This window comes from Mesoplodon densirostris, chromosome 18 (genome assembly GCF_025265405.1).
Source record: "Mesoplodon densirostris isolate mMesDen1 chromosome 18, mMesDen1 primary haplotype, whole genome shotgun sequence".
Classification (NCBI taxonomy): Eukaryota; Metazoa; Chordata; class Mammalia; order Artiodactyla; family Ziphiidae; genus Mesoplodon; species Mesoplodon densirostris.
Genome location: NC_082678.1, coordinates 16,429,169 through 16,453,533, shown reverse-complemented (window position 1 = coordinate 16,453,533; position 24,365 = coordinate 16,429,169). Strand labels below are relative to the sequence as shown.

The 24,365-nt window shown below is 50.0% G+C and overlaps 2 protein-coding genes across 4 annotated transcripts in view; both read right to left on the bottom strand.

The window, feature by feature from the left end:
• The window catches only part of USP36 (ubiquitin specific peptidase 36), a 37,600-nt gene extending 33,053 nt beyond the window's left edge, over nucleotides 1-4,547 (bottom strand). Inside the window, exon 1 of one of the 3 annotated variants that reach the window (XM_060081131.1) lies at nucleotides 4,473-4,547. The gene's annotated coding sequence lies outside the window, so the exon portion shown is untranslated. Of the gene's footprint in view, nucleotides 1-1,817; nucleotides 1,981-4,472 lie in introns of those variants that run through there. The other 2 variants (XM_060081130.1, XM_060081132.1) reach the window with 2 other exon arrangements.
• Nucleotides 4,548-10,354: 5,807 nt separating this feature from the next.
• TIMP2 (TIMP metallopeptidase inhibitor 2) overlaps nucleotides 10,355-24,365 on the bottom strand; it is a 50,843-nt gene continuing 36,832 nt past the window's right edge. Inside the window, exons 3-5 of the mRNA XM_060083000.1 lie at nucleotides 22,344-22,452; nucleotides 14,636-14,760; nucleotides 10,355-13,303 (exon numbers count right to left, since the gene is read on the bottom strand). Coding sequence (XP_059938983.1) covers nucleotides 13,106-13,303; nucleotides 14,636-14,760; nucleotides 22,344-22,452 — 432 coding nt within the window. The 3' untranslated portion in view covers nucleotides 10,355-13,105. The remainder of the gene's footprint in view (nucleotides 13,304-14,635; nucleotides 14,761-22,343; nucleotides 22,453-24,365) is intronic.

Genomic DNA, 24,365 nt, shown 5'->3' with positions numbered 1-24,365 from the left:
ACAATCACTGTGATTACAGAAAGTTAAGGTACTTAAAAACTTTTTACTGTGAAAACGTTCATTCACAATGTAGAGAGAACATCACAGGAAACTGCCATGCTCCCCTAATTCAGCGTCAAGAATTATTGTGTAGGACCACTCGATTCCTCTCCTGAGCCCACATTACTTTACAGCAAGTTTCAGATATACCATGCCTGATATCCATAAGTAAAAGCATATTAACAGCAAAAAGAAAGAAAGAAAGAAAGAAAGAACAAAAGAGCATAAGAAACGTGATCTCAGAATGAAGTCAATCTGTAAAGATTTCTGTTTCATGAAAACTCCCTACAATGTCCCTCTTCTTGTCAAGATCACACGTTGCTAAGGACTCTTGTCATGGGCAGATATGGGTTTGGGAACCTCTCAAAGCTAGAGGATAAACAGAACTTGGGAGATTTAACCCAATTTAATTTGAGATAAATAACTTAAAGAACACCCACCCATTCCACATAGCCCACTCCTCAATGTGGGATCAAGAGATTTTGAACAAATAGAATTTTTCAAGTTTCAACAGGAAGATCAAACCTCTACATCACCAATTCAACCCAAAACATTAAGCAACAACCTAAAAATGATTTCTGAGGTGCAGCAATCCAGAGAAAAATGTCCCTGTAATCATCACAAGCCCTCTGATGTACACACTTGCTTCAAAACTCAGGGAGGATGCTCTCTCCAGTGCACGTTCCTCAGGGTCCAGGAACAGCTCACACTTATCTGTGTGCATTTCTACCTCTACTCAAATAAAGCTTCCTTAAGTCAATCACCATTCAAGAACGTTTTCTCTCCCTCCTCCCTTAAAATGCATTTTTCCAGCATAAAATGCACTGGAGACTCACAGGGTCAACCACGTGCTGGCGGGGAGGAGCCCCAGACAGCACAGGGCTGGGGCCTCCCTGGGGCGCTTTTAGAGGGGGCTCTTCTGCAGAGCAAGCATCGGTCCCCAGCCAGGAAAGAGCAAACTGAGCGCCCCTCTCCTTGGAGGCCTGATTCTCCGCATCCCTTACAGACAGTGGACTGAGTCAGAGCCAGGATGTTTTCCTCTCTCATCCGTCTCTGTTTTAGGACGCTGCTCTAGCTCCTAGAACCCCAGGGGAGATGCAATACTACCCGCTCAAAGAAACAGGTATTTAAAAAACTCACATCTTGTACCCATCCCCTCACCAGGACCATGACCACGACCAAGACCATAAGGAATGTTACCCTCTACAGGGGTGAGCTTTCCCACATCTCTTACTAAAAAAGAATAAATAAGGTATCAACTCTGCTGCCAAACTGAACGCCCTCCCCTTTATTTGGACTTAAGCCATTCCGAAGAAAGTCTGAATTCTGCATAAATGATGCTTCTGTGCCTAACACCGCCACGGGCTGCTGCCTCCTCCCCAGCCTGGGCTCCTGGCCGGGGCAGCTCTTCCCTGCACCGCAGGTCGCTCCCGGTGTGTGGAGAATAGCAGAGAGCAGACCCGAGGCAGCCCAGACGGAGGACACACTTCCAGGGCCTCCCCGTGCACCCCCGAGCCCTCTGGGACGGCGCAGCCCTAGTACCTCCCCGTGGACCCCGGAGACCCCCATGGATGCGCAGTCCGGGGCCTCCCCGTGGACCCCGGAGCCCCTTGCGGACGGTGCAGCCCCGGTGCCTCTCCGTGGACCCCAAGCCCCTCGCAAACAAACATCCGTGTCTCCCCGGAGCGTTCGCCGGTGCGCCCCGCGTCGGGAGTCACATTCCCACGACCCGCCGGGCGGAAGCTCTCCACCCGGCCCTCAACCCGGCCCCAGCCTACCAGACGCTCAGCCGCCTCAGCTGCTGGCCCGGCTGCAGGCCCGCAGCGCTGGCGTCTGCTCGGCACGGGCCCCGCACACGCACCATCCGGGCCTCCGCCGCCTCACACACGTGTCACGGCGACGCTTAAAGGAGCCGCGGTCCGCAGTCCTCAAGGCGGCACACCGAAAGTCCCCGGCAACTTTAAGAGGCGGTGCTAGCTTCCGCCCTATTCCCTGGACCCGCCCACAGCCACTTTACGCGCCCGCTACGTCACCTCCCCATCCCGCGGCACCGCCAGCCTACGCGATGACGCAAGCACGCAGAGCCTGAGACACCCCGCCCCCTTGGCCGGCGCCCCACAAGTTCCCGCAGAGCACGTGAGGTGCCTGCTTCCGGGTCTGGCGAGCCGGCGCACCTAGGGCGGCGTCCGGGCGCACCTCTTTCTCACCTGCAGTAGGGGCGGTGGCGCGGGAGGCTTGATGGAACCCTCTAGGGCATTTAGTGACCAAGACACAGGCCCGGCGAGAAGAGGGCAGCGGGCCCAGTGAAGGCCGGAGGGCGGAGCAAAGTGCTCTTGGGATTAAGGGGTTGGGAGCGATGGTATTTGACCTTTGCAGTGTCCCGGGCCCTATGCAGTTCCCTGACCCCACTCCCTTCCTTCAAAAGCGTCATCCGTGATGACTACGTTAAAGTTTTGGTTGAATGTTTGCAAACGCGCTTTGCTTTTGCAGTACTTTTAAAAATGCCTTTCACTTAATCCGCTTGGTTGCCTTCCGTCCCGTTCCGCAGGGCAGGTGGAGAGAGTGCAGTCCCAGGCCTGACCTCCAGATACTCTCACATAAGCAAAGGAATATTGTTACTCCACAAAAAACGACTTTTCCTAAAAGGGAACACTTGGAGTACACAACACAATCTGCTGTGTCCTTGGCAGACAAGTGTGAAGGGCAGGCTGGGCGATCCTGGTTGAAACAACTAGAAACCTGGAGCTAGACGTTATATTCCCCGCACAGTCCTTCAAGCAGGGACTGGCAATGGAGAGAGAGAATGGGTGTAATTGGAACAAAATTCACCTGTAGTTATCACTTGGGGAGTGCTGGTTTTTGAAAAAGCAAACAAGTATAAACAGACCCGCAGGAGCCTGAGGTTGAGCTCTGCCCTGTCTGTGAGAATCCTCAACTACAGAGATTCAGAATGGGATTTGTCCCGGAGTCCACTGTGCGCCCTAAAGCAATGATTCAGACTAAGACCGTCGCACTCCTCCAGGTCTGATATAATGTATAAATGAGTGATTAAAAGTGTGGGAGCAGGGGCTTGCTTGGTGGCGCAGTGGTTGAGAGTCCGCCAGCCGATAGCAGGGGACACGGGTTCGTGCCCCAGTCTGGGAAGATCTCATATGCTGTGGAGCGGCTGGGCCCGTGAGCCATGGCCGCTGAGCCTGTGCGTCCGGAGCCTGTGCTCCGCAATGGGAGAGGCCACAACAGTGAGGCCCGCGTACCGCAAAAAAAAAAAAAAAAAAAAGTGTGAGAGCAGGTGAGAGGCGGAGGGCTGGCAACTAGCCCAGGAATGAGGAGACCTCAGTTTTATCCCAGCTCTGCCCTAGTTAGCAAGTTGCTTTGGACACTTCTTTTGGGCCTCCATGTGATCATCTGTGAAATAAAGATGATCTCCAGCAGATCTTTGATTCTAATAACAATACTGATGACATTTGTCCCTGTTGCTGAGTTCATATTATGTGCCAGATACCAAGCTGGCTACTTGCCCACACTATCTGATTTAATCCTAATGGCAACCCTAGAAAAAGGTATTGTTTCCATTTTACAGATGATAAAACTGTGCAAGATCCCAGCAAGCAAGTAGTGATTTAAACCCAGGTTTCTCAGGCTCCAAGTTCACATCTTTAGCTCAGGCTCTGAGAGGTAACCCCGAAATTTTTCTTAGATGACAAAGCTATTGCCTGAAAAGGCCCACATGCTGCTTGAGAATGTGATCTGAGACCTGGAAGTTGAGAGGAGCCTTTGGCCACCCACACTCCCACCCTACTGCCCTTTCAAATTCCCTCCTAGAAGGCTTCCAAGTGGAGTCTCCTAGAGGTGTGTTCACATGGCCCATAGGAAAGTCTTTTCAAAAATGCTCCATCTTGGGCTTCCCTGGTGGTGCAGCGGTTAAGAATCCGCCTGCCAATGCAGGGGACATGGGTTCGAGCTCTGGTCCGGGAAGATCCCACATGCTGCAGAGCAACTAAGGCCGGGCGCTACAACTACTGAGCCTGCGCTCTAGGGCCCGCAAGCCACAGCTACTGAGCCCACGCACCACAACTACTGAAGCCTGCTCACCTAGAGCCCGTGCTCCACAACAAGAGAAGCCACCACAATGAGAAGCCCGTCGACACAACTAGAGAAAGCCTGCGCGCAGCAACGAAGACCCAACGCAGCCAAAAATAAATAAATAAAATAAATAAAATTTTAAAACATGCTCCATCTCAAACGTCACCAGAGAAATGCAAATTAATACCACAATGAGTTAACATTCCACACTCTATGGAACTGCTAGAAGCTAAAAGACTACACATTGGAAAGAATGTGTAAGCAAATAGATTGTAAAACTGCAGGGAATGTAAAATGATGCAATCATTTGGGAAAATAATTCGAATGTTTCTTTTATGTAACATACTTACCCTATGAGCACATCAATTGCTGTCACCACTGCAACTAACTACTGCCTGTAGGCTGGTAAATTCCAAATGTGCCAACACAGACCTCTCCTCCTCATCTTTGGAAAGGTGGGTCCAGTGCCTCCTGGACACCCTGTTGCCTACTTGGGCTGCTGTGCTGGAGCTCAGACCAAATCCTTGCCCTTTTCAGCTGGTTTCCCAGTGGGTCCGGCCACTTGGGGGCACTGCTGAGACTGGTGGGCAGAGGAAAGGAGAAGCAGGCCTTTCTTCCCCTCTCTCTCTGCTTTGAGTGGAGTTTCCAGCAGCGGCTTCAACTCCATCCAGAGAGACATACTGTGGTTGCAGCCTCCCACCTGGCCTCTCCCTGGGCTCTTGTAGGGCAGCCTACAGGAGCTGCCCCTCCCTCTGCCCTTCCACCCTCGAGCTGCTGACAGCTTCCTGCTGTTCCCTTCTTGGCTTCCCAGGGAGTTTCTTCCATCAGGCTGTCACCAATCCCTACCTTAATCCCTGCTGTTTTAAAGGCTGTGCAGAGTGGTTTTGGTGTTCCTGTTTGGACCTGGACTCATGCAGACAGTAACCCCAACAATCACCTGCCTGGCCGCATCCTGGATTCCCCCTCTCTCCCTCACCCCGTGTAAATTCTCAACAAATTTTGCTAATTTTACTTTCCAAATATTCCTCAAGCCATTCCCTCCCCTCAGTCCAATCACCCAAGTAAAGCCGCTCTCCACTCTCTCCTGCATTACTGGAAAAGAGCCAAGTCCATTGCTCAAACTGCCAAACAGAATAATATATTTAAGAGGCCCACCTGAACCTATTTCACTCCTGTCTGAAACCCTTTCCTGTCCACCCCTCCCCCTGCCTCCTGCCGATGGGAAAGCCAAGCTCCTTCACATGGTCTCTAATAGCCTCCCAGGGGCTGGCTTTTGCCTGCCTTTTCCTCTCCTCCCCAGCCATTCCCTGCCCTGCATCCTTCAGCAGAGCTAAGTCCAAGTGCCCCCCAGGCCCCAATCAGGCTGTCTCTACTCCAGGCTCAGGTTGGTCTTTGGCCTAAAATTCCCTTTCCCACTTGTCCTTCAACCACCTCCTCTGGTGCCACTTCCTCCAAGTGGTCTTCCTGGATTCCTCCATCCCTGCCATTAGGTTGGTGTTGCCTTGGGCTGTCTGCACATTGCACTTATACATTCAATTGGAATGTTCTCTGGACTTCTGCTCCCTCCCCCACCATGTCTCATTTCATTGGTGTGTCCCTGGACCGGTGTGCTGGAGGTACACTGGATAAATGTGAAATCCAACTAAATGGCAAATAAAATGCTAGAGATGAGGGCTTGCCTGGTGGCGCAGTGGTTGAGAGTCTGCCTGCCGATGCAGGGACACGGGCTCGTGCCCCGGTCCAGGAAGATCCACATGCTGCGGAGCGGCTGGGCCCGTGAGCCATGGCCGCTGAGCCTGCGCGTCCGGAGCCTGTGCTCCGCAACGGGAGAGGCCACAACAGTGAGAGGCCCGCGTACCGCAAAAAAAAAAAAAAAAAAAAAAAAAAGTGCTAGAGATGAGACAATTGAATAATCTCTAAATCCTGAAAGAGAAAACTGGAGAAACACTGAAGATGAAAAAATAAAGTATTCTCAATTAAAAAAAAATAAAGCTGTAACCAAAATAAATCAAATTAGAACTTACCTTAAAAAAGGTGCATTAACAAAGCAACAGTATTGTTGCCCAGAAGTCACTTGGGGGCTCCTTACTTTGGAGGTTGAGGTAAAAGGGACTGGACCCCTCCCCCGGTTTCACAGCCTGTAGATGACCAAAGATTTAAGCTAATTTCTGGAAGGACCTATGTCACATTTCTAACTGTAAAGTAATCATTGTTCTTCTGACTTTTACGTCAGCCATTGTGAGTTTTGGTTCTTATGAGCCGCTGCTGCTGGGCCTACACAACCCTAACAATTTCCAGTTTCTAGAAACTGCCAGATTAGACCCAAACCCGGGTCTGGTTGAATGCACCAAGGAAAAGCCACATGGCAGGGCTCCCAGAGTTTTGTTTTAGGCCTTCTTTCCCCTGCATGCAGATGGGCTGCAATGGAATTGGGCCTGTGTTTGGTGGTTTGGCCAAAAAGTAGCCAATGGACCTTAAATCCCTGTGCTGGCCTTAAATCCCTGTGCTGGCCTTAAATCCCTGTGTTGGCTGTGGCCACTTGCCTGCCTCTTCCTTCCCCTCCCAGACAAAGCTTCCTCTCTAAGAAAACTCACCCAGCGTAAATGCCACAGGTGTGTACTTTCCCTGTGTGTTTGAGGGCAGCTTTCCCCACCTGCTAATACTGAAATCCTGCTTGAATCCTTATGGAAGCCGTGAGATCCCCCATCCCCACGGCTCTCATAACACCTCTCTGCACACCCGCCTGCCTCCCCCAAACTCCCCCACAAGGCCTCTCACTTGATCCGTCTGGGTGTTACTCCTGCTGCTGGGCTTGGTTTGATCTGCTCCTTTCCCCTCAGGTGGCTCTGGTTTTTTCTTTGTAGCACAGTGGCACTTTGCACAGCTCTGTTACTGTCCTCAAAGCATTGCTTGCATCTTTTTGGCCTCAGGACTAGATTATACAAACTTTTCAAGAGTGTTCAAGACTCTGCCTTTTAAGTCCTGGCACCACCTTGCTTTTGAGCCCTCCGCCCCCAGCACTGCCCAGGGAACACACTGTAGGCCCACCTAGACTTCTCCTTGCCATGTCTGGGCCTGCCTGGGAAGCAGGTGGGTAGAGGCCGAGGGGCCTTGGCCCGAAGCTGCCTGTTGAATGGTGTTGAATGGTTGAATGGTGACTCAGTCTGTCTAGTACCTGGGAGAGGAGGTGGTAGATGTCACCCCCAAGCCAGAGAGGCTAAGAATCTATGGTGCCTCCTCTCCTCTTCCCTCCTCTTTCTGGCTGAAAACCAAGGACTCTAAGGCTCCAGAAGGTGGTGAAGGGCACTGAGGGAAAGAACCCAGGTCCTGAATCAGCCATGGAGGGCACCCACCAAACATCCCCATTGGTCTTGGCAAGAAATAAACTCCTTTGTGTGAGTCCCTGGGATATTGGGCTCATTGCTACGGTATCCAGAGCTGCCTTAGCTGGTACACCTTTGCTCTCAGATCACAGGAAGGTAGGATAAGGCTTTCGGGCCCCAGGGTTGTGGGCATGCTGCATCTGAGGATGAACCCTAGCAAGTGGGAATACAGCAGAGGGGGTTTGATATACCTTGTGTGGTTGGAAGATGTCCCATAATGACAGGGTGATGCTGCATAGCAGTTTGCCCAGGGCAGTGCTGCTGTTCACCTCTTGATACTACTAATTGTTAATAGCACCCACTTTCTTTCTCAGAAGTGTCCTGGTTTGGAAGAGAAAGCACATAGGGATGAATTTTCCAGATAATTGAATTTTATTCTTTTTTTTTTTTTTTTTCGGTACGCGGGCCTCTCACTGTTTCTTGTTTCTTGGAGGAAAAAAAGCTATTAGAGCTAAATGATTCCCCAAATCAAAGCACTGCCTTTCACTGCGAGATGATTCAAGGCAACTGCCTGTGACAGGGTGAGCTGTGGGTTGGCTTGAAGCTTGAACCCAAGGCCAGAGATAGACCTGTCCGTGAACTTGAAAGTCTTAATGTAAAACCATGGCAACAGCACGTCGCTGTTAGGATAAAGCTGACCTTACGGAAATATTGCAGCTCCACCATCTTGGTTTGATTTTAAGTTAGATCAGATAAACAGATCCAGGAATAATTAGGAGGGAAAAGATAGTGCCCCTCAAACGTCTGAAGGATTTTCACCAGCCCTGATGGTTCTTCTACTGCTGCCCTGTCCCCCAACCCCACCCCACCCCACCCCCGATCGTGGTCTCGCGAACTGGATCCTGCAGAGGCTGCTGCTGTGTTTCCACTTTGAACCCACATGTGTCTGTTGGGGTTCCGGCCAGAGAGCAGGTTGTCCTCAGTTGCCCCCATTGCTTTTCTTTCACAGAATGAGCAAGGCTGAGGGGGAAACAGTGGTGTCTGGTGGAATCCCTAACAATCTGGCTACCCCATATGTGGGTCTTCAGACTGATTTAAAACTGCCTGCAAAGATCAAGAAAACTGGGAAAATTGTTGAAACCGGATCGTGAGCGCATGGAGTTCGTTTTGTCATTCTCTGTGTTTCTATGTTGGAAAATTTCCACAAGAAGTGTTTTTAAAAAGTCACATTTGACCTAAATACATAAAATGAATGAAACGTTAGTGTTAAGACCCCAAATGTGGTCTGCAGGTTGGGACGGGCACCAATGCCAAGTAAGGTCATCTGTATGACACAGAAAGTGTTTGTATTATTCAATATTATTCTAATATGCCTCTGAACCATTTCCCCCATAGATCTCATCATATGGAAAAAACAATCCAGATATTTCTGCAGTGGATGGCATTTAATGCTTTGTCTCACTAACTCTTTACTGCCTCATGAGGCAGCTATGAGTTTGTTCTTGCTGATTAGGGATCTGCTACAGAAAATGGCAAACATGAATCTTCCAGCTTGTCCCTGGAATAACAAATTCTACAAGTGGGCCAGAAGGTGGTCACGTGTTTGAACATACTATGAACGGACTTTCATATGGTGACTCGCAGTGATATGAGACTCTGTTAAAGTTTAAATGATGATGGGGGGACTTCCCTGGCAGCGCAGTGGTTAAGAATCCGCCTGCCAATGCAGGGGACACGGGTTCGATACCTGGTTCGATACATGCTGCGGAGCAACTAAGCCCATGCGCCACAACTACTGAGCCTGCGCTCTAGAGCCTGTGAGCCACAACTACTGAGCCTGCACGCCACAACTACTGAAGCGCCTGCGCCTAGAGCCTGTGCTCCGCAACACGAGAAGCCACCGCAATGAGAAGCCCGTGTACCGCAACGAAGAGTAGCCCCCGCTCACAGCAACTAGAGAAAGCCCGCGCGCAGCAATGAAGACCCAACACAGCCAAAAATAAATAAACAAACAAACAAATAAATAAGTTAAAAAAAAGAATGATGATGGGACCATTTTTCCCAGCTTGAGGGGGAGAGAAGGGGGGCAGGAGGGCAGGAGGGCAGGGGGGTAGGGGAGGGGACTTGAGGGAGCGACTGCAATGTATGGACCTTATTTGGATCCTGATTCAAAACAACAAACTATGAAAAAGCATTTACGAGACCATCAGAGATGTCTGAACACTGACTAGATCTTCCAAGACATTCATGGATTCTAATTATGTATTCAAGGTGTGATAAAAGTATTTCAGTATTTTTGGGACTTCCCTGGTGGTCCAGTGGCTAAGACTCCACGCTCCCAATGCAGGGGGCCCGGGTTCAATCCCTGGTCAGGGAACTAGATCCCACACGCCACAACTAAAGATCCCATGTGCCGCAACTAAGACCTGGCGCAGCCAAATCAAAAAATAAATACTAAAAGGATAGTTCTTGTTTTTTTAGAGATATGTACTGAAACATTTACAGATAAAACTGTTTGACATCTGGAATCTTCCCTTCCTGATAATCTCGGGCAGGGTGGTTGGGGGAGTGGGTGCAGGCAGAGAAGAAAGACGGTGGGTTCATTGTGGACGATGCAAGATGGTTGCAGGGCTCTGCTTTCATGTGTGAGTGTGTGTGTGTGTGTGTGTGAAGTGCTCCATAACAGAAAGGAAGAAGTATGTGCTGAATGAAGGGGCCCCGTCCTGCCTCTTGGCCAGTTTAAGAAGCCATATTCACTGTCATCTGCCCCACTCTGCCACATCCCACATAGGCCTCTAAGCACCCAGGCCTGCTTCTCAGGGGATAAACCAACCCGCATCCTCCCGTGTTCCTAATCTAGAAAGCGGCAGCTCGGAACGTCGGACAAGACCACACAGAGATAGCCAGCGTTCTCGTTGATAATACTGTTTATTGTCCACGGACCGAGCGGTCACTCGAGAATGACACAAGGCATCGGAGACATGCGCTGTCTGCTTGTCGACTTTCAACAACTCTCACGTGTTCCCAGCACAGGAAGGTCTCAGACTTCATATTCCAGCAAAATCACATTGCCCCAAAAGTAAAAAAAAAAACAAAAAAATCCAAACAAAAACGAACAAGATCAACAAAGCTTTAAATTACGGCGGCAAGTCCGATATTTCTTAATACTTATCAAGCAAAGATTTGGAAATAACTACAATGTAAACTTTATTTTAAATATTTTGAGTTGCTTGCAGAAGACAAGAATAGAGGGAGGGAAGAGCAGTGCTTAGAACATAACATATAAATTAAACAATGCTGAATGGAGAGCCTTCTTAAACTATATATATATGGCAATTATTTACTGTTGAGGGTATTTGAGTGGCTTCTCTCGGCCACCACCAGGTACTTCATCTTGACTTTTTTTTTCTGCTCAGCATGGCTACAAGACTGATGTGCGTAGACTGAATATAAAGGCCATCTTTTAGAACCAACCTACTCAAAGATTCTTTGCTTTGTAGTAATTGGAACTGGAGAACAAAAGATGGGAGACGGAAAATCAACGATACTCAAGGAACTGAAGAAAAGGTCTGAAGGAATCACCATCATAGGCTAGCTACCGCGCCATTTCCACTCTGGGTCCAATGCTCCCACGATGCAGAAACCTTTGAAAAAAAAAGGTGCGAGTCTAACCCCTACCAAGGGTAATAAAAAACACAGCACAGGAATGATTACAACTGATGTCAGAAACAAACCAACACATTAAAAAAAATCAGCAGAAACAGGAGTAAATGTTACATATGATAACACCGTACAGGAAGCAGACGGGGGTGGGGTGTTATACTGATTGGAGGGTCTGGTGTTCTCGTATATACTGAAATCACAAGGACTGGTCCATTATGACATCTTACAAACTTTCTATCACTGTACAGCATGAAGACGCCCTTGGAGCGGGCCGGATTCCTGGAGAGTCCCCTAGTCTGCCCTAGAAAGGGAGTCATCAAAATCTGTGCTGACCAGGTCCCGGGTAGGCATGGGGGCTGCATGCCACTGGTGGGTGGGGGGGGTCAGGAGCCTTACAGGTGCTTTGGGGTCACCGCAGAATAGAGCAGGCTTAGAAGATGACTTTGGAAGAATTCTGCAGAAGGACCACTCCCAGGCTGACAGACTTCAGTTTCACTGTGTGTGTTTGCATAGTGTGCATGATAAACTCAGAACAGTTTATCTTTAGAACACAAGTGGGAAGAAAAAAGAGATTATCTTTACTGTTACTGAGAAATTTCTGCCTCTGCTAACTCCCATTTTACTGGCATCAGGAAATCACCTTTAGGGAACAGATAGGTTCCCTAGTTCCCTATGATCTTTCTTAACTGAGAGATCTTCGTAATACAAGAAATATAAGCAGAGGTGGGTACACCTGTAATTTGGGTTCACATATTCTCTAAAAATTCATCTTTAGAAGAATGTCTCTTAAAGCTGGCCACAGAGTCCTGGAGGCCCAGAAAGCAATGAGAATTTTACTGACGCCACCTCCCTCCAAAATCCGTCCTTCCCTGGGGAGGACTTCATTCTACGCTTCGTTAACTTCACTCTCGGGAACCCCCGCATGGCACAGTGACGGTCAGTCTTTGAGGGAGGTCATACTCTAAACCTCTGGCACCTGCTTGGGGGCCTCTGAGGCGTGTTGGGGGACAGAGCGGGACCCAGCTTTTGATGTCCTCAGGATGTGCAGACGGCACAGCCAGCTCATGCCACCAGCCACACACAACCCCTCGCCAAACAAATTGGTGCCCCTCCACCTAGATGCCGGAGGCCAGAAAGAGAAGCAGGGAGCGAGGGGCCTCAGCAGCTCAGGAAGGAACTACAAGGGCAGCCAAGCCCCGCCCCCGCAAATGTCTGCCCCAGGGCAGAACGTGGCAGGTTCCGCCAAGGGCTGGGGTGTGTGTTGGGGGCCAGGGATGGGAATCAAAGGACTTGGCTGGAGCTGAAGCTCGTTGTCCCCGCATCGCTACGAGGCCTGGGAGGGAGGCTCCCGATGGAATTCTGCAGATTAATACGATTAACTGGGGCTCCATCAAGAGCAAGCCACCGGTCCAGGGCTGCTCCCAGACACACAGAAGTCACAGGTACTGGGAGTCCGTGGTGGGCACGGGGGAGTCTGCGGGGGTACAGGGCACTTACAAGGGGCAGGGGCTGCCACCCTGGGGCCAGAGGTGGAAGCTGCAGGAACTGAGGGACATGCCCCTCTCAAGAGGAAAGGGACCTGGTAGGCCTGCTACACAGTCTGGCAACGACCCTCAAAAGTTTCTGCAAAATGCACACTTCCAGGCTCTGCCCTGACCAGGCTGGGGGACCCTTAAGTGCTGCCTGCTCAGCGTTTGTGACAGTGCCAAGGCTGGGCCTGGGAGGGAAGCCCGAGCGTCCTGCCCCCGCGCGCGCTCAAGGATGGGAGAACGAGTTGCGCAGTGTCCAGGCTGGCGGGTGGGGTATGGGACCCACCTCTGCCTCCAGACCCACAACGATGTTGAAAAGGAAAACGGGGGTGGGGAGGAGAATCACACTAATTTAGACCCACTTGGATGACTGTTTTATTCATGCTGTTTCCAGGAAGGGATGTCGGAGCTGGACCAGTCTGAACTCTTGGAGGCTTTCAATTGGCCACAGGGGTGCTGGTGGCCTGCTTACGGGTCCTCGATGTCCAGAAACTCCTGCTTGGGGGGTGCCGCTCCACGGTACCATGCACAGGAGCCGTCGCTTCTCTTGATGCAGGCGAAGAACTTGGCCTGGTGCCCGTTGATGTTCTTCTCCGTGACCCAGTCCATCCAGAGGCACTCGTCCGGAGAGGAGATGTAGCACGGGATCATGGGGCAGCGCGTGATCTAGGAAGGGGGACGCAGAGGTGGATTCAGTTCGGGACCAAGGCCACTCATGGGGGCATCTCCAGAACCTGGCAATGCACCTGGCGAAGGTGCTCAAGGGCAGTTTGCAGAATGAATGACCAAGTTGAGTGCACCAGGAAGGGAGGGAGCTGGGACTGGAGTCCAACCTGCTCCATCAGTAGCCTTTCCTGAGCCCCATACTCTCCAAATGGTAGTAGGCAGCCTGCCCAAGGCGGGACAGTACACTGTCTCTGCACCCCCAGCTACTGCAAATGCTCCTCCACTTTGCGCCATCTGGTCTACCTTCTCTGAGCATGACAAACTGGCTTCAGCTCAGCCCTGCCCTCCTGGGAGTATAACAATAATAACAATAAAGGGTCTTGAATCTACTGGATAGGTTAAAATCAAATTAAAAGGACGTTGTCTTGCTCCCAAGCACGCATGGGTTTAGAGGGGATCGGCAAGTAGCATTTTGGCAAAAGAACCTGAGTTCACAGGAAGGTGAACACCTTCAGGCCAAGCAAAGAAAAAGGAGGAACTTGCTTCTTAACTTCATGTTAGGCACAGAGGAGTTTGCTGGACTTACGTGTAGCTATAGGTCGGAATTCACGTTCTGAACGAGCTAAGGACAGGAGGGCCCATCTACCAGGATGGGCAGGAGGGCTGCACAAGCAGCACCAACCGGCATAGGCCAATCCCTGCAGCCTGCACAGGGCTGCCCTGGGCCAGCATCTTCTGGATCCAGACTCGCATCCTGTGCTGGGGCTGGGGGAGGGGCAGTGCTGATGTGTTAGGAGACAACAGGATGGGAGCCTGCGCAGCCGTGGAGGAGATCTCACCTTTTATGGCTGTTTCTAAGCATTAGCGCCGCTGTAACTGTGCTTGGTGCAACCTCTGGGCCGCTTTTAAGAAGAGGGGCTGGGGCTTCAGCACACAGACCCCACATTTACACGGACCCATGCATGGAAATGGCTGGTATGTTGGCAAAAGCATAGCACCCGGGACACTCTTTCACAAGGCACACAATTCTCTGCACTTGTACATTTGTAGAAAGATACTCCTAGGACCATGTTCTCCCCACAAAACTCCTCCTCCTAGAAGGCTTCCTTCCTAGAAGCTACAGGCCACATGGTCAGATTCCCCTTACCTCCCAAATGTCCCTGGCCGGACATTCTCACTTGTGGGTAGGCCACACCTCCCCAGAGCCCTGTCCTAAGTTGGGACTCCGTGGACTGAGAGGCCCAGGAAAGCCAGGGATCAAATCCCAGCAGTCCACCCACCTGGAGGAGGTGGTGATGAGGTGAAGCCTGGGAGGAGGTGGTGGTGGCTTACCTTGCACTCACAGCCCATCTGGTACCTGTGGTTCAGGCTCTTCTTCTGGGTGGTGCTCAGGGTATCCCAGGGCACGATGAAGTCACAGAGGGTGATGTGCATCTTGCCATTCCCCTCGGCCTTTCCTGAGTAGACAGGGGTCACCAAGCTCAGGACAAGTTATGGGTTCTCATCCTTCTCCTGCATTTGGATGCGGCTTGGGCATGGGGAGGGTCAGTTCTGACAGTACCGTGTGCTGTGGGCTCAGTTGTGTCCCCTCCAAAATTCAGATGTTGAAGCCCTTACCCCTAGCACGTTAGGATGTGACTGAATTAGGAAAGAAGGCCTTTCAAGAATTGATTAAAATGAGGTCATTAGAGTGAATCCTAATCCAATAGGACTGGTGCCCTTATAAGAGGAAGAGATTAGACACAGACAGACACAGAGGGACGACCATGTGGGGACACAGGGAGAAAGTGGCCGTCCACAAGCCACAGAGAGAGGCCTCAGAAGAAACCAACCCTGCCAACACCTTGATCTTGGACTTCCAGACTCCAGAATTGTGAGAAAATAAATTTCTGTTGTTTAACCAGTCTGTGGTTTTCGTTATAGCAACCCGAGCACACTCATACACTGTGGAATATTTATTCTGAGTATAAAAAGAATGCAAGCTCACTGTAGAAAACTTAGAAAAGGTAGGAAATAATTTTTAAAAACTTCTCTCTTTTCATTACCTAGAGCTAAATTTTGATGCATTTCCTTCCAATATTCTTTTTTTTTTTTTTTGCGGTACGCGGGCCTCTCACTATTGTGGCCTCTCCCGCTGTGGAGCACAGGCTCCGGACGCGCAGGCTCAGGGGCCATGGCTCACGGGCCCAGCTGCTCTGCGGCATGTGGGATCCTCCCGGACCGGGGTACGAACCCGTGTCCCCTGCATTGGCAGGCGGACCCCCAACCACTGCGCCACCAGGGAAGCCCCTTCCAATATTCTTTTATGCACACGTATTCACACACAAAAGATCATGTTGTACGTAGATTGTATTGTTTCCTGGATTTTTGCACCAAATATTTATTCCTAAACATTTCCTCCATTTGATGTTGAACTTGTAATTCTGGGTTGTTCCGTTATGAACAGTAAAAACAGAATTTTACAAAATCAGAAATCTGCCCTGAATTCCTTTTATTGGGGATGATGAGATGCTGTTGGTACCTTAGGCTCCTGACTCAGCCGCCTTCCTCCTCTTGTGAAGAGTTATCATTGGTGACAGCCCGGGCATTAGCTGAGCAGGAGAAAAAGACAAGCCAGCATATTCTGGTGACTGACAGAACCTAACGAGGGCCAGGGAGGTCATCTAAAATCTTGTCCCTCCTGCTACAATGGCACCTTGTCAAGAGGCACAGATGCCTAGTGATGACACCAGAGCCTGGCAGAGAGCGACACGCGATTCCCTCAGAGGCAGACAGGAGCCCCGGGCTGCACCCTCAGCATCTCAGCTTGACAAAGCTGCAGTGCATCCGACTTAATGATCTCAGGCATAGCCCTGGCCACGAACAATCTGCTAATAGAAACATAGCTCAGCGAAGCGCTGATGCAGCTTGTCGTCAACTGTGCCCCATCGGGCGGAAGTGAAACAGAAATCTATTGCCAGGGGAAAGATGAGATGGGCTGCCTGAGGCTGCGAGCGGCACCAGTGATATCGTTTGCCACCTGCCCATCCTTGGCTGGGCAGGTGGCAGGAAGCAGTCCCCAGGTATGAGTTCTCATGCTCTTACTTCTTCTTTAAACACGCCTCTTACCTTCAGGAGCTCTATTTTTCCTTGTATCTGTTTAGAGTTGTATGACATTCCAGGTAAAGAAAGGGATCAAGGAGCAGAATGACTACTGTAGCATTCCTGATCCTAATAACTAAAAAAATGTATGTTTGGGTGGCCTTAAACTTCAAAAATAGCTATTTTTTTCCCTAGGCCTGTAGCTATTTTCTATGAGTTCAGAGTAGATGAGGAGCAAAATGGACAGATGGCAAGTAACTCCTTCCCACAGCCTGGTTTCTTCTGGCATTTACTACCTTGCCCAGCCTGGTCATTCATCAGAGGCAGGCTGAGTACTCATTCTAGTCCCTCCCTCCAGACTTCCGTAGCAACTTCCACTGTGTCAGGTGACTGGCACCAATATCCCACTTCACATTGTTCTTTGCCTTTCTTACGTATCTTGTTCCTTAACCAGCTCATAAACATGAAGGGTAAGGGTTGTGTCTTAATCCTTTTTTATCCATAGTTCCTTGCACATAGTAATGGCTCAATAAAAGTCTGCTGACGATGGCGTGGGTATCTGTTCTAACAATGGGCTTCATTATCTTTTTCTTGCTGTCTTCCTCTTTAATCTTTTCACCACCAATTCAAACTTCCACAGAGAACGGACAAAGGCAGGGCATGGAGATGAAATGGAAATTGTATAGTTTCAGTGGTCCCAGTTACTGGGCTCACATGAGCTTTAACTGTCACGTGTAAATGGTGTAGCATCTCAGAAGGTTAAAAGGCGACCCCTTTCCGTAGACGTAATTAAGACTTGGTTGGGCACGTGAGCATCTGTCTGCCTTGGAAAAAAAGCAAAGTCTTTCTTGGCTACAGCAAAACAGGAATTAATTAAAATTTGTAACTGAGGGTTGTATGTTTATTTTTCCTTCCGGAGGAGAGAACTGTAGAAGAAAATTACAGGGCCGATTCCATAACAGTTCCTGAACGCAAGCGTCTCACGGAGCCAACTCAACATGTGAAGTTGACTCATCAGCCCAGGAGGAGGTGGGCTGCCCCAGGCTATGGGGCTGCAGCCAGCGCTGGCTGAGTGGTTTACTGCGCCCCGTGATTCTTGGTTGGCCCCTTCTGACTCCGGGAAAACGAGGTCGAGAGTCTGTTCTTTAGAAATTAAACACCAGATCTGTTCCGGAGCTGTCTCGCCGAGCAAGGGAAGGAAGTCAGATTAGAGACGTCCCTCTGTAATGGGGTGAGTCAGCCACCAGCGGAAGTGCTTTTTATTAATCTTATGTTCCACGGCCAGTTAGGGAACTAAAATGGGTCCCATGTCACTTGCTTGCTTCCAATACTAAATGTGAAGTAGTCAAGATGATAGGCACACAGTTACCCCGTGAATTCCTCTTCAAGTGTTTTTAATGTTTTTATAAGTGGAGCTACAATTTGGATGGTTTCATGTGTATGTAGCAAGCTTCTGAAATGTGTGTGGCCATGACTTGTATAACTGTCTTCTGATTCAGCCTGGGGACAATTGAAAGGGCCTGTGATAGGAGCAGCACAGGTCACATACATGTTACATGTTAAATAGCACATATGAATGGCTGAGCTTCCACGTGGGAAAAATATCAATGCTATCACGAGTGACTTGAAATTATGAGGCTTTCTGCATTTGACTCACAATGCTCCCTTTGGACATGAAGTCTTTCCCTTTCAGAAAAGGGTCTGAGCACAACTGATTTTCCCTCCACGTCCCCCAAAAGAAATAAAAGCAACCACCAGCAAACAATCACCACGCAGCCACCACGTGGACCTCCCCTCTTGTCCTGGACCCACCTGCTAAGCAGCCCCGCGGTCTCCTTGCACTCTCGGGGTAAGCGGAATGGGACAGGACCCAAGCCCCATGCTCTGCGGAGACACTGCTGGGGCTCCTGGCTGCTGGACATAAGCCATCTCCCCATCCTGCCCCAGGATCCGGCCAAAGGGCCCCATGGTCTGGACCACCCATCTCGTGGAATGAAGGGCGGTGCCCCGCTCCTCAGAATCTCGGGGCAAGAGGCAGGTCTGACTCACTGAGAAGGGCCCCAGGACATGAAATAATGTCCAGAGGCTACTGACCTCGAGGGAGGTGACCAACCATGGCTGCTGGGGCTCAGCTCTCCTGAGTGTGTGCAGACTGGCTATTTGGCACCTCTGGAACAAAAGGTCTGCCTTGACACAGAGGAGGGCAGGTTCTCAGTCCTGGCCGCACACTGGACTCTCCTAGGGAGCTTTACAAATGCTGATGCCGGGGCCCCACCCCTGGAGATTCTGCTTGAATTGGTCTGGGGTGCCGCCTGGGCATCAGGATTTTTGCAAACTCCCTGTAGAATTCCAACGAGCAGTGCATGTGGAGGACTGCTGGGTTAGGCGTTGGGGCAGTGAGACTTCTAAACCTGGACCAGTGATGGAAGAAGCAGAGTGTAACAGACCCAGGGGTCAGGCGGACCAGGGTCTAAATCCTGGCGGCACCATTGCACCACTCCCCGTCAGTGTGACGCTGTCAGGGGTGTGCTGAGAAACGCCTGACCAGCAGCTCTCCTGGGAGGAAAAGCTCTGGTGTGTAGCGTTTGCCCTAATTCTGTGGTGTAAATACTCCCCTTCTGGCCAATTTCAAGCTACCACCATGACATCAACGGAAGTTTAACAATCGGCTTGAAAGTGAAAGTGGGTTCAGGCACACACCACGGGACCTGGGAGCACGGCTCCAACCTCTACTCCTCAGTTTTCCTCATCTGTAAAATGGGGATAATAGGGGGTAGTGAGGATTACATGGAACCCACATGGAAAACATTTGGAGAACGTCAGCGCCAGGAAAAGGGTGCTCCTATTTCAATTAACAGGGAGCTGGTGAAGCCTGATGTAGAGGCCTTTAAGACAGAGCCTCAGCGTGGGTAAGGATTCAGCTGGGCATGTCTGGAAGCAGGTCCTAGCCCACACTGAGGTCGCTTTTCCACCAGGAGCCGCCCACGACAGGATGTAGGCTCTCCCTCCTTGAATAAGGGCTTCGGCAGCTCTGCAGTTTGGCCAGGCAGCCCTTAGAGGGCAGTGTGGAGACCCAGCAGGACGGCTGAGGCTCTCATTTTAAAGGGTGTTAGAGACAAGGACAAAAAAAGGACACAGGAAATTAGAAGCCTTTGATTTGCTAGGGCAATAAGGTCCCTAAGCCAGGTGTGTCTCCGCCAGTGCCATTTCCTGTGCTACTGTGATGTCACAGTCAGGTTGTCAGCTCTCTGCATTGTGATTTTCTCCTCATCCACTTATCTTTCCTACTGTAAAAACAGTAGATACTGCAAATGTGAAATGGTGCAGCTGTTTTGTAAAACAGTCTGTCAGTTCCTCAAATGGTGAAACACAGAGTCACTGTAGGTCCTGCAGTTCCACTCCTAAGTATCTACCCAAGAGAAATGAAAACACACGTCCAGGCAAAAACTGGCACACACATGTACAGAGCAGCATTGCTCATAATAGACAAAAGGCAGAAACTACCCCAGTGAAATGCTGAATGGATAGGCAAAATGTAGTACATCCATCCAGTGGAATATTATTCGGCCATAAAAAGGAGTGAAGTTCTGATACATGTTACAACATGAACAAAACATTAAAAACATTAAAAACTTTAAAAAACATTATGCTGAAAGAAGCCAGACACAAAGGACCATATGTTACATGATTCCATTCATAAGAAAGTCCAGAGTAAAGAAATCTACAAAGAAAGATTAGTAGTTGCTGCGAGCTGGGGTCAGGGGAGAATGGGGGTTAGGAAGGTAATAGCTAATAGGTATAGGGTTTCTTTTTGACTGTGCTGATGGTTGCACACCTCTGTAAATACACCCAGACCCTTGAATTATACACTTTAAATGGGTGAATTGTATGCTGTGTGAATTATATCTCAATAAAGATGTCAAAAAATTTAGGAAGTTCAGAAGGGCCTATAAAGGAAGGAAAAAAATCTCCCATTATCCCCAAGGAGAGGGACAAAAGTCTTGAGGTATTGACAAAGAAACTCACGGAAGCAGGTGCTGGATGTGAGCATTTTGTGGAAGGGAGGGAGGTACTTGTCCAAGGAGAGATTCCAGAAGCCTCCTTGGCCCCGCTGCACCTCCCTCCCTGCAGCACTGCCCTTGCACGGCCAAGGTCAGTACCTTCTCCCGACACTACATCTTCTGGGTCCTGGCACCTGCTAGGGTCTCTGCCTCTTTGTACCTTTTAAGCATTCACTCACTATTCACATTTCCCCACGTGTGAAACTTATCTTACTTTCTTTAACTTCTTCTCCTGTCCCCCCAAGGTGGGAACATGGGCTTCCTGAACAGCAGGGCCCCAGGATCTCTCTTCCTGAACTTCCTGCCATGCCGAGCACAGAGCTAGGCACCCAGTGGGCACCCGCTAAACATGTGTCGAAATATGTGAATAACCTGGACGGAAGAAAATCCCCCAAATCATGGAGATTTGGACTTGGAATTAATTTTATGATTAAATTGGGATTTGGGGAACAAAATAGGATGTCGGTCTAGGGGAGGTGTCCTGTCTCTTCCTTTTTCTTAAGTGTGTGATCTGACTCCTACTTTCCCTAGAAGAGGACAGTGAGGTTCCTTGGCTGACCCAGACAGCACCGGCCAGTATAGGGGCCACCAGCTGCAGATGGCTGTTCACATTTACATTTAAATCAATTGCAATGAAGTAAAATGAAAGCCCCAGCCCCTCAGTTGCACCAGCCACAGCTCAAGTGCTCAGCAGCCATGTGTGGTTCATGGCGGCCATACCGGACAGCACGGGCATACAGCATTTACAGCATCACTGGAGGTTCTGTTAGACCGGGGTGGGGGGTCTCAACTCGGGGTGATTCTTCCCCCACCCCGGGAACATTTGGTGATGTCGGAGACGCCACGACTCGGGGGAGGATGTTACAGCAATTAGTGGGTAGAAGCCAGGGATGTAGCTAAATATCCTACATGCATACGAAAAGCCCCCCAACAAAGAATGATCTAGTCTCAAATGTCAATAGTGCTGATTATGAGGACACCTGCTCTGGACTCTGCGGGGGGGAAGCCTAGGTGGGTGGGCAGAGGAGGCAGTAGAAAAAAGTAAAGGGAAATCATTTTATGTAAGAATAAAAGAGTATAATTTTTAAAAGAGATGCAGTGATAGACAAAATGTGGTCTATCCACACAACAGAGTATTATTCAGCCTTAAAAAAGGAGGGAATTCTGACATTTGCTGCAACATGGCTGACCCTTGAGAACATTATGCGCAGTGAAATCAGCCCATCACAAAAGGGCAAACGCTGTAGGATTCCACTTTTATGAGGTCCCTAGAGGAGTCAGATTCACCGAGACAGAAAGCAGAATGGAGATGGCCAGGGCTGGGGCGAGGGGGAGTTTAACAGGCATGGAGTTTCAGTTTGGGAAGGTGAAAGTTCTGGAGATAGATGGTGGTGATGGTTGTACAACAATGTGAATGTGCTTCATGCCACTGAACTGTCCACCTAAAAATGGCTAAAGTGGTAAATTTTATGTTATATATATTTTATCACAGTAAAAAAAAGAGGGGTACGATGAACAAAGCAGCAGGTGAGTAGAGAGCATAATAATATCAAGAGATTTAAAATGAGGTTTCCACTCTCCTTCCCCGCCTCCTGTCCAGGCTTGAGCACTTCCAGCATCTCACCTCTTTTGAGTCCACCTGACCTCACATTTCCTATGAATACCGGTTTACTTTGTTCCTTCCCATTAAGTCACATTGGTTCCACTATTCTAACAAGGGGAATGCCTAGGACAGGAGGAAATTCACTAATTTTCTGACGGGCATTAGGCAGGGAATCCCCGAGACTTCCGAATAGCACTGTGTGTATCATCAGGGCTCTGTTCCACTTCGAGCCGCCGTGCCTCCCCGCCCCTGGACGGTCTCTAAGAACGTTCCATGCCCATATCCACATACACACCTGCAATGAGATACTCCTTCTTTCCTCCAATGTCCAGCGAGACCCCACACACTGCGGAGGAGGGGGCCGTGTAGATAAACTCTATGTCCTTGTCAGGTCCCTTGAACATCTGGAAAGAGGAGGATGAGGAACGTAAACGAATTGGGCGGCACAGCCACGTTCCCATCCCGAACATGGCGGGGCGCCTCAACCTGCACCCCTGGTACTGCCAACAGGGAAAAGGGGATGGAGATGTACCAGTGAGACAGATTAGAAGATGACCATTCCTGATGCACAGGATTCCCTGGAGTCGCTCTGATTTACTTCTTAGTGTGGCAGTTGTCACCAGGCTGGGCATGAGACTGTCATCCAGAGGGACCCGCCTCAGATCACACACCTGCTCTCCCTACCACCTGTGAAGTCATCTCAGAATCCCTGGGGAGGGGCTTATGTATCTCCAGGTGATTCTGACCCATCACGGAGGATCACCACTTTTGTGTATTTCCAGGAATTTTAAGCACTGGATACTTGACGGGAACCAGAGCGGAGAGGCACCTCTCAGTTAGGATGAACTCCTTGGGCAAGTGGAGTTTGACTTTTCAACTTGTGAGTTTCTTACAGCCTCTTGGGAACAGACCTGCTGCCCAGGTGAAGGGGTGCATTGTTCCAGTGCCCGGGCAGGAAGTGAGAAAGCCACAGCCAAGGAGCTCCTGCGGCCCCACTGGGGACAGTGACAGGCAGTGGCCTGAGTGTGGCCTGAGAACTGCCCTCCACGCCAGTTTTGGGGGTGCAGGCTGCTGGAAGCCGGGTGAGCGGGGGTGGGGGTAATGGAAAGGGGAGCGCACGCATGCGCCAGGACCACACAACAGAGGAGGTTAAACACGGCTGTAGATCACAGACACGCGGGCTCCACGATTCCGCATGAACTGCATCAGGACTCTTGCTGTGGCTAAACCGAGATTAATGGCGTTGCTTGGTTTTGGGGGGAAGAGTTTCAACAAGCAAACTCAAATGGAACAGGGTCATCCCAATGTCACGATGAACTGGCTTTGCAAGAGCTACACCCCAGCTCATGCCAAGAAAGGTTATAAATGACGTCTGTCACCAAAGGGCTGAAAGTGCTTCCTTGCTGTCAACACCTGCCTTCTCACGACCCCTCAATGAGTCGTGAGAGCAGAGATAGCTGTCCTTCCCGCTTCATAAATAGAGGTGTAGGCACTGAGACACTGGGTCACCTCTTTAAATGACATAGGCGCAATGATTAAGCATTTCTTTGACTTTCTGGTAACATTTATGTTCTATTTTTTATTTTTGTAACAAAATTAAATATGGATGGCCACAACTACTAACCAGGTCGAAAAGCTGTTCCTCCAGCTGGAGCCTAGAATCTTCTTCCCTTTTATAGACCAAGTTAGTTATTGTCAACAACAATAACCTTCCATCAGCACTGGTCCTGTCTTCCCAACCTCCCCCCAACGTCCTCCCACCCTCCCCACCACGTCCTCCCCTCTCCCTCCCTCCCAAATACGGGCTCCTTGCCATATGACCTTGAACACAACCACCATTCTGAAAACCTAACAAATGCCACCACCCCCTCGGTCTGCAGCCCCCAATGCCTCCCGTCCCTCCCCTCCCCCGGCGAAGCATCTTCTCCGTCACCGGCCAGGCTGCCATGTCCATTTCTTCCTCAACTCCCCTCTCTCAGGAAGTTGTCCCTAGCACACCTGTCCACAGGCGTCCTCCTCTCTCCAAATCCCCCCTCCTCTTAGAACATAAAGCTAACCAGGCAAGACTAGAGTCCACCCGCAGTTTGGGGGAATTCGGTCATCTGCTCTCGCATTGGTCGTGGGCTCCCAGAGGCAACAGCCAAGTTCCCACTGCCTCTGAACCCGCCATGGAGAGGTGAAGAGGCACTCACAGAACGTTCCACAGATGCTGTGAACTTGGTACCTTAAGGCTGAGGCTCACGAAGATAACACATTTCTGAAATAACCTAGCTGATGGGAACAGACCATGCCCACACAACTTCTCAGCATTTACGGA